The sequence below is a fragment of the Talpa europaea genome (genome assembly GCF_964194135.1).
Source record: "Talpa europaea genome assembly, chromosome: 16".
In the NCBI taxonomy this organism is placed as follows: Eukaryota; Metazoa; Chordata; class Mammalia; order Eulipotyphla; family Talpidae; genus Talpa; species Talpa europaea.
The window spans coordinates 6795079-6804809 of record NC_140084.1 but is presented as its reverse complement, the minus strand read 5'-3'; the positions used below and the strand labels follow the sequence as shown (position 1 = coordinate 6804809).

Genomic DNA, 9731 nt, shown 5'->3' with positions numbered 1-9731 from the left:
AGTGACACAATAGCAGCTCCCTCCAAGATGGCGGCGGCGACGGCGGACCCGGGAGCTGGGAGCCCGCAGGCTGGAGACTCCTCCGGCGGGGGTGCTGGGGGCGGGCTGCCTTCCCCGGGGGAGCAGGAGCTGAGCCGGCGCCTGCAGCGCCTGTACCCCGCAGTCAACCAGCATGAGACGCCGCTGCCGCGCTCCTGGAGCCCCAAGGACAAGTACAACTACATCGGCCTCTCCCAGGGCAACCTCCGCGTCCACTACAAAGGTATGGGCCTGTTTAGCCCCGGGGTGGAGAAAAGGCCAGAGCATCTGCGGGGCGTCTGTGCTGCTCAGGCGCCTGCCCCATCACCTCTCTTCCCCGGCCGGGGTGCTCTGGGTTAGGCCTTAGCTCCTGCGGGGTGTCCAGGGTGGTGGGGTTGACCAGGCCAAGGACTGATTGCCTAGTCTGCTCTGCCCTGAGACACCCGATGTCAGGAGAACTGCAACAGGTGTCCAAACCCAGTGCTGAGCTGGATTTTCTACCCCGCGGGCCTTCCTGCTCGTTCTGGGGTAACTCCAACTCCAGCTGGGCTCTACACTACTGCTTAGTTTGGGTACTATCTGACGAAAGAGGGGTCGCATTCTCTCCATTAGCCAGACATCCATGGGCTTGGGCACTTGCCAGATATCCCGGACTGGGCCTAGTGTTCCGTGCTAAAGGTGGGAAGGGGTGGGTGGAGTCTTTCGGGACTACCTCCTCCTACCCTGGTCTCCCAGGTGGGCTGCCTATATTCTGGAGAGACTGCCAGCAGCACTCCGGAACCTCTCACATGCACCCACATTGCCTGCAGCCCCATTTGGTTTGCATGGGAGATAGTGTCTCTTGCAGGGCTGCTGTTCTCTGGAGGAGGTGAGCCAAAGGTGGGAGGTATATATGTTTGTTCAGTTGTCTAATTATTCCCTGGACTATGTAAAGTCTTCCTCTGGCTATGGAGGGGTGAAGTTGCCATGGAGCAGAGAAGAATGAGACTTCCATTTTTTTTCCCCTTCTGCTGATAGTTTTTCCTTGCTTTCTTCTATTAGGTCATGGCAAAAATCACAAAGATGCAGCCTCAGTGCGTGCCACCCACCCTATACCTGCTGCCTGTGGCATTTATTACTTTGAGGTGAAGATTGTCAGCAAAGGAAGAGATGGGTAAGTTGTCCTTCCTCCCCCCCCCCCCCCAACATGGACCTGGTCTCTGGAGCTGACTTTGACACCTGTGGTCGGAGTTCCAGGTCTATTGAGCATCTGAGCCACATGGATCTGTGCTGCAGAGGGTTGAATAGTGGACTATGTCTGTTACCTGACTGTGGTTATGTCCCAGTCAAAGTAGCAGCCCTTGATGGCAAGTAGGTACACTGCAGGTGAAGGAGAGACCTTCTTTCTTTATTGATGTAATGAAATACCTCCCAGGTCAGGAAACAAATTTACACTAACAATTCAGTGTTCTTCCACAATGGGATTTCCTCCACTTATTTGTGGTGTCTGTGAGTTTCCTCCTTTTCACACTCTTCTTGCATCCAGGGTTACTTTTTATGGCCTTTAGTCATGTAGAAGCTTCAAAGGGCTAGTAGAGTCTTTGCAGCATTCATCAAAGCTATGGCAGCTACTGGTCTGTCATCTCAGAGTAAACAGCATGCACATGGTCAGAATCAGGTGACCTTGCTACTCATAAACTTGTTTTTCAGTCCAGGACTTCAACACCAGTTGGACCAGCTTTAGGAAGGTCCTCATTAAAGTCGGCATTAGGGAGGATCCCTATTCTAGGGTCATCTAAGCAGACACAGGAAATCAGGGGAGAATTTTTGTTTTTCTTTTTCCCCCTTTCTCCCTTTTTACCCAGTGATTGTGACAAAGCAGGTATATAAGTTATGAAATAGCATGATTGCAGCTGCCTTGGGAAGAAGGGAATTTTGCCAGCCCTCCTCCCCCCGCCCCCCCAAGTTATCTTTGTGCCAACACCGTGTGTGTTTTGGAGTTTTCAGAATCCTTACTTTCTCCTAAGAACGGCCCCCCCTTGTGATGCATGTAAGGTGCCAAATGGCTGTGCCTCACAGCTCTGCCTTTTTCCTCAGTGGTGTTATAGTAGCCCTGCCTGGGAGGACTGTGTGGTGGTGGGTAGATCATGGGACTTTGCAGCAATAGACCAGCATCTCAGCTGCCCTTAACCCCAGAATCATGTGACACAACGTTGCATCTTTCATTTTTTTCCTCTAGTGCATTTACAGATAGGAAACTTAAAATTACTGAAGGGACTTAAAAGCTCCTCCTATTTTCCCTTTCCACAATCTCATAAGCACTCATATTTGATGTGCTTGAACTAGGGTGAATGAGAAGGGCCTCTTAAAACAAAACAAACAATGCAAAAATAGTTACAATGTTGCTGAATTGTTGGTGCTTTAGTGTCCTATTGCTCAAGAAACTGAAGGGTCGTTTTTCAAGCTTGAAGTGAGGAAAATGGATTGTTTTCTGGATGGTCCTTATCATAGATGACAGTTGAGCTAGTGAGAAAAAAGCCTTTCAAAAGGAGAGTGTTTAGCATAGTGATCTGGATTTCTCCATCTACTTTCAACATTTCAGTTGTAAGTGGATCTTGCTGGAAAAGGTCCCCGTGTCTTGTTTAGATTGCTTATCTATAGATGTGGCCTCCAAGTCTAAAGAATTGGGGCATCTTCTCCCAACCTCCATTCCCAGCACTTTTACATGTAGTGAATTTAGGCATTAAACTGACCTGGAACTCTTAATTTTAAAAAGTTCCCTGGTCCTGTGGGCCTGTGATGGCCTGCTTCGGTCGACCACTGTCAGATGGTAAATACATAGCCTCTCGCATCCTCTTTTTTGAATACATGACCGCCTTCTTATGACCAGGAGGTAGCCAGATGTTGTGGGACCAGGTGTGTTTTTGAGGAGGCCAAGGGCAGTTACAGGGCAGATGTTGATCAGCTTGTTTCCTGTTGATATTGGGGGTGTGTTTCTGACCTGGGCTTGGTCCATAACCCAGGTGTTAACCGGTTGTGTAGCTTTCCTGTACTATCTGGTTGTTTCATGGCATCTCTGAGGGTGATTGAGTAGATGATGATGTACCTGTTTTGTGAGTGAGCCTTCAGCCCTGGGGATATTTGGTGACCTGCCCTGGCTGCAGGGCTTAGGGTGTGCAGTAAAGTAACCTAACCTGTCAGATGCACATGCCTGGTCCCAGATGCGTCTTTCCGTGCTGCCGCCGCCTTTCCCCATTGCATTCCTTCCCTGAGTAGAGGAAAGGAATGTCTGGGTGGATTCTTAGGGGGACACTGTATTCTTGGGGGACAGAGCTGAAAGGTGCCTAGTGCTAAGTGGGGCCAGAGAAGTATGTTGTGCTCTGGGCTAGGCTTGATTGGCTAACTTACCATCCCACTCAATCTGTAGACTTGTCTCTGTAGATTGTAGATTTCATATGGGCCTCTTTTGTAAAAGGTGTTTATGAGCCCAGTTGTCAGTGTCATTGTTTTCCAGAAGACTTGTTCTGACAGTGTCTTTTGTAGAAGACTACACTGAGTGTAATTTGAAATTTCCATTTCAGGGTTCATAGACTATCTCTAAACCGACTATGTGCCAAGCCTGTGCTAGGTGGAGGGAGAGCACAGCTAAAGCCAACTTCGATCAGCTTGAGTCTGGTTGGTATCTAGCTTGACCAGGGGACTGGCCTTTCTGGTAACTCCCCAATATAAGAGAGAGTGAGAGAAGGTGGGGCTGTGCTTGTGCTAAGAGCTTGGCACAGATGGATGGGCTTTAGCTGCTTTTTGCCGAGTCATCAGAGCCGGGAACCCCAGAAGCATATCTGGTGGGGTGTAGAGATGTCAGAGCCTGGCTGGTGGTGCCAGGAGATAAGGACCATCTTGTGTTGATCTCGCTAAGACGCCAAGGAGGCCCTGAAGCTCAAGGTCTCAAAGGGAGATTTGCTCAACCAGAGTTCGTGGACCTGTGGGTGTCTCCAGCTCTTAGTGATGACACATGGAGGGTGTGGCTGGCCAGGCTGACAGATGCTCCAGTGTGACCCTCAAAATAGACTGTAACATCATCCCGGTGGCGGCAGCGTCCTGACATGTGATGGGTGACTCTACCCAAGAACAGCAGGCCTGGGCTAGAACACTGGATGGTGTTGAGGGGCTCTCCTCTGCTGCTGCTACCTAGGCCCCTGCCACCCTGCCTTGCTTGCACCTGAGGTGACTACTTGTGGCCAGGCCGCAGCGTGCTGGCTCATAGTTTTGCCCCAGCCCCAGGCCCCAGGAGCACAGGCAGGAAGTCTGCCTGGAGAGGAGGCAGATGTGCTGGGCACATGACCTGATGGCATAGACTGAAAGGGCCAGTGTGGTGTGTGCTGTACCCAGGGATAGCCCAAAGAGTAGACTTCCTCTCGTACCTGAGCGTTTGGGGCCAGCTTCATAGAAGAGGAGGGTGCTGAACAGAAAGGATGCGTTAACAGGCCCTAGGTGCGCAAAGCGGGAAACAGAGGTTCCGAGCGGACAAAACAGTTCGTAAAAAGGCATGGAACACAGAGCGTGAGGTGGGCAGTGGCCGGATGGGAAATATCTAGGATCATGGAGTTTTTTCCAGAGGGTTGGGGCAATGTAGGAGGGCTTTGGCTTTGCCCATGCCTTTGAGAGTGCAGACGGGAGAAAAGACTCCTCTGTTTTGGTTCAGTCAGGCCCCTTTGGCTGAGAGCCACGGACCCTGGTGTGGGCCAATGGCTTTAAGTCCTTGATTCCAGGCATGGTTTCCCACGGCAGTCCTCTTTTCTCTCTTGGCTACCTTTTCTCCCGTCTGGTAGGTGTGGAGGAGGGGTGCTGGAGACTGGTAGCCAGAGACTTCTTGGAGGTGAAAGACTGTGTATGCGGGTGTTCTTGGGTGTTTTGGTTCTGCCACATCCTTGAAAGACAGCACAGTCTATGATTTTGCCCGGAGACCCAGATTGTTGCTCACTCTGCTTAGACACCCGCCCCGTTCCTGGTCTGGTGTGCTGCCTGAACCCAGTCTCTTGCATCGTATGGTGCCCTTGAGAAGCCGGGCGCTCATCTGTGGACCTGCAGAAGGCCTTGTCCTGCCTGTCCTGAGAACTAGGTGCTGTTCTTGCCCAAGGCAAGTAGAGGTGGCGGTTGTGTCCTGTCTCCCTGCCTGCCCCCCAGGGCTGGTGGCCCCACAGGTAGATGCTGAGCGTTGGGCTGCATCTCTTCCCAGTAACCCGAGGCGCTGTCCCTGTGGACGTGAAATGTTCAGGCTCTGGAGCATCTCCGCGTGCTCTTTGGCTTACCTGTCTCGGGGGTAAAACCCCAGGTGTGTAGACGGGCATGCTGAGGGGCAGTTCTCGCGTGGGGTGAGAGAACTGGAGTCCGCATGTTGTCTTTTCTGGTAGGACTTGTTCCTGTGCTGCACACCTCCGGGCTTCCCTGCGTGTCACCACTGGGGCTGCGAGCTGAGTGTGTGGAGTGTGACTTCTTTCTTTGTAACTGGGGCCTTCGTCAAGGATTAGCTTCTAGAGAAATTCCTTAAGTTCACATCACATTACCTCCCTCATTCCTGTACCCATTTATTGATTTTGTTCTCTGAAATATTATGTCTTTTCTCTAGATGAGTCACTAGATGAGAGGGTTCCCTGTTTTAGGGGAAGCAGAGCCCCTGAGGCTGGAGCACAGGAGAATGCACTTGGCATCTGTGTGTGGCGGGTATGGGGTGCCATCCTCTTCTGGCGCCATGGGAAAGAGGCCCCAGGGTGGGCCTCTGTGGTCAGGGGACAATTAGAAAGAAGGGGCCCATCATTGGAGGAGGGATGGATGTCTCCCTGCCTCTCCAGAAATTCTGTCAAAACCCACATGAAGATGTCTCTGTAGCGCCTGTATCCTCGCTGCTTTGTTGTAAGTGAAGTGTGGAGTCCTAGCTCTGTTGCTAGAAGTGAGACTGGAGGACTTGGTGATGGAGCCCATCCCTCTGTCTTGACAGAACATGAAAAAAAGACACTCTGGACTGGGAAGGGAAGTGGGGAGATTGGGTAAGTCTTTCGCACCCTTCTTGTATATTCTTCCTTTCCTACCTCTCGAACCTTAGAGCTGGCTGGGGATTCCAGGGCCCTTTACTTTAGTTAGGGATGGCAGGTGTCAGGCTCAGAGCCAGTTCCCTCAGCTTGCTGCAGGCATCACTGCTTGGTAGCATCACTGCTGCTTGTCCAGGCAGAGCCCCCAGGGTCTTCTCCATGTGCTGCTGCTATGGGCCAGTGTTTGAGTATGAAGCAAACCCACTGCATGCAGGGTGGAGGCTGTGGGAAGATTAGAAGAGGTGGAGGGAGTTGAAGGGCAGTTGTACCCAGATGGCTGGAGGACTCAGCTTGTCTTTTCTGGAGGACATTGTGGAGAGGCTGCTGAGTCAAGAGGAAAGAGGCAGAGGGGATGGTTTGTTGAGTGGGACTGGTTATAACCCACTTTACAGAGTCAAGTGTCAGAAACTGGAATGGGTTATTTTATGGCAGATTCTGTTTTTTGTTGTTGTTTTTTAAAAAGATTTATTTATTTATTTATACCAGCACTGGGGTACAGTCAGAAGCGCAGGAGGGTGAGAGAATTCACCAGAGCCAGAGGGGAGAGCAGAGCAGGCAGAAGGACCGAAGTACACTGCTGAGGGGAGCAGTGGGGGGCAGGAGAGGTCTGTGCGCCATGTGGGTCCCTCACCGGTGGCCAGGGATCGAACCAGCGCTACAGAGGCTGCGGGCAGCTTCTCAACCCAGCGCTCAACCACTGCGCCACCGGCAATCTCTGTTGTAATAACAACTGTTGTTCTAGGAATTTATCAGTAGTTGTTAGCTTTTTTCCTTTTTAACCAAATGTATTTTTTTTTTTAAGATTTTCCCATTTATACAAGAACTGGGGTACAGGCCAGATGCGCGAGAGGGTGAGAGGGTTCACCAGAGACAGAGAGGGGAACAGAACAGGCAGACTGATGAAATACACTGCTGAGGGGAGCAGCGGGCAAGATGGGAGAAGTCCGCCTCGCCATGTGGGATTCTCGCCGGCCGGCCAGGATCAAACCCGCACTGCAGAGGCTACGGACAGCTTCACAGTGCGGCGCTCAACTGCCTGTGCCACCAGGGAGGCCCTTAACCGAATGTATTTTTATTTAAAAATGATTTATCTAGAAATCTTTTTTTTTTTTTAAGATTTATTTATGCATACAAGAACTGGGGTACAAACCAGAGGTGGGGGGTGTGATTCACCAGAGACAGAGTGGGGAACAGAACAGGTGGACTGACTGAAATACACTGCTGAGGGGAGCAGCGGGCAAGTCAGGAGAGGTCTACTGCGTCATGTGAATAGCTCCCTGGTCGGGGATCAAACTCGTACTGCAGTGGCTGTGAATAGCTTCATAGGTTGCGTCTTAACTCCTTGCGCCACCAGGGAGGCCTGAAATCTTTTTTTTTAAAGATTTATTTATACATACAAGATCTGGGGTACAGGCCAGAGGTGCAGAGGATGAGAGGATTCAGAGACAGAGTGGGGAACAGAACAGGAGGATGCACTGAAATACACTGCTGAGGGGAGCAGCGGGCGAGACAGGAGAGGTCGGCTGTGCCATGTGGGTTAGCTCCACGGCTGGGGATTGAACTCAAGCAGCAGTGGCTAGTAATAGCTTGACAGTGCTGAGACTTTAACTCCTGCATCACCAGGGAAGCCCTCCACTGTCTATTTTTAAAATGAACACCGTGTTAGGTGTTGAAAGATCTTATGTCTTCTATTACAGTTTTTAAAAAAATGATTTCTAGGGCCTCCCTGGTGGCGCATTAGGTTAAGTCTCAGCACTGTGAAGCTACTGGCAGCTACTGGAGCTACTGCAGTACAAGTTTTTTTTAAATATCTTTTTTTTTTTTAATAGAGGCATGTTTTATTTATTTATGTATTTGTTTGTTTTGTTTTGTTTTTGTTTTTATACATACACTGGGTACAGTCAGAAGCGCGGGAGGGTGAGAGAATTCACCAGAGCCAGAGCGGGGAGCAGAGCAGGCAGAAGGACTGAAGTACACTGCTGAGGGGAGCAGCGGGCGGCAGGAGAGGTCTGCGCGCCATGTGGGACCCTCCTCTGGTGGCCGGGGAGCAGCCGGGGATTGAACTGCTGCCACAGAGGCTGCGGGCAGCTTCGCAACCCAGCGCTCAACCGCTGCGCCACCGGGGAGGCCCTACTGCAGTACAAGTTTGATCCCTAGCGAGGGAGCTATCCACATGGCGCAGCAGACCTCTCCTGCCTGTCTCGCCTGCTGCTCCCCTCAGCAGTGTATTTCAGTGCATCCTCCTATTCTGCTCCCTACTCATCTCTGGTGAATCCTCTCAGCCCCCGTACCTTTGGCTTGCACCCCAGTTCTTGTACGCATAAATAAATTTAAAAAATTATAAAAATAGACAGTGGAGGGGAAGGAAATCAAGTTGTTTTTTTTTTTTTTAAAGATTTATTTATTTATGCACACAAGAGCTGGGGTACAGGCCAGAGATGTGGGGGGTGAGAGGGTCCACCAGAGACAGAGTGGGGAACAGAACCGGCAGACTGACTGAAATATACTGCTGAGGGGAGCAGTGGGCAAGACAAGAGAGGTCTGCTTCTCCAAGTGGGTTGCTCTCTGGCCGGCTGGGGATCGAACTTGTGCTGCAGAGGCTGCGGATTGCTTCATGGTGTGGTGCTTAACCCCTTGCGCCACCAGTGAGGCCCAATCGAGGTTTAAACAAATGCAGGCTCCTGCCATTAGGTGCTGTATCAGTAGAGGCTGGTAAAGAAAACAGATCATTCCAGTCATTTTAAGCAAAAGAGGTTAGCATGGGGAATCTGATGCTTTCAAGCTCATTGGGACTCAGGATTTCCATATAATAATGGGCTGTGTTACTTGAATAAAACTCCTTGTTGAAAGTAATGAAAGACGTTAAGTTACAAACCCATAAACTGGAGGCCAGTTACTCTAAGAACACACTTGTAACTAGAGAGTTACAGGTAATGTCTGAGCACCTCAGGGTACTGTCTGAGCACCTGAGGTTGTGTCCACACTCAGCTGTGCTCCAGCTCTATAATTACACAGGCCAGAGAGGTGGTTAGGGGCCAGAGCCTACCGGATGTGGGGTCTGGTGGGAACTCCCTTGCATGAAGCTGGGCTGCTTACTGGCTACATAACACCCTCTGGTAAAGGTTGCTCTATTTGGTTTTTGAATGTGGCAGACTTTGGAGAGTCCAGGTTTAGTACTTGAGCTTCTGTCCTTCAGGAAAGGACTCAAGAGTGTGTGAGACACTGCCTGGGGCTACCCAGGGCTGCTGCCTCTCTGGGTGTTCTGATGATGCCGGTGCCAGTGGATGCTTGAGGGTCTGCCGACCCACATTTCAGAACCACCTTCATCCCTGAAAGCACATCCTGACACAAGGCCCCTTTGCCTTCATGACTTTTCTTGCTTGGTGGGCACTGGGATGGCTTGCATTCGTCTCTGTAATGCCCTCCCTCTCAGTGGGGGGCCTGCACAAAGATGGCCTCAGTGGGTGACTGGGTGGCCTCTTGGCAGAGGGACAAGGTGGGGGTGTGGCTGCTGGAGGAGCTGCTTGTACACACAGCCACTATCATGATGGATTGTGGCTTTGAGCAGTCCTGCTGGACTGTGGAATAGAATCCCCAGCACTAAATATTAGCCCTCATTTCAGATCTAAATGTCAGTTGGTGTTTTTC

General features: G+C 51.0%; 1 protein-coding gene across 3 annotated transcripts in view; it reads left to right on the top strand.

Annotated features, from left to right (window-relative positions):
- Window positions 1–12: 12 nt before the first annotated feature.
- Window positions 13–9731, top strand: part of RANBP10 (RAN binding protein 10) — a gene marked incomplete at both ends in the record, with an annotated part of 59149 nt that continues 49430 nt past the window's right edge. For 2 of the 3 annotated variants that reach the window (XM_084256824.1, XM_084256823.1), the window contains 2 exons: window positions 28–262; window positions 1060–1171. In XM_084256824.1, coding sequence (XP_084112950.1) covers window positions 28–262; window positions 1060–1171 — 347 coding nt within the window. Of the gene's footprint in view, window positions 263–1059; window positions 1172–9731 lie in introns of all 3 variants that reach the window. The other variant, XM_084256822.1, reaches the window with a different exon arrangement.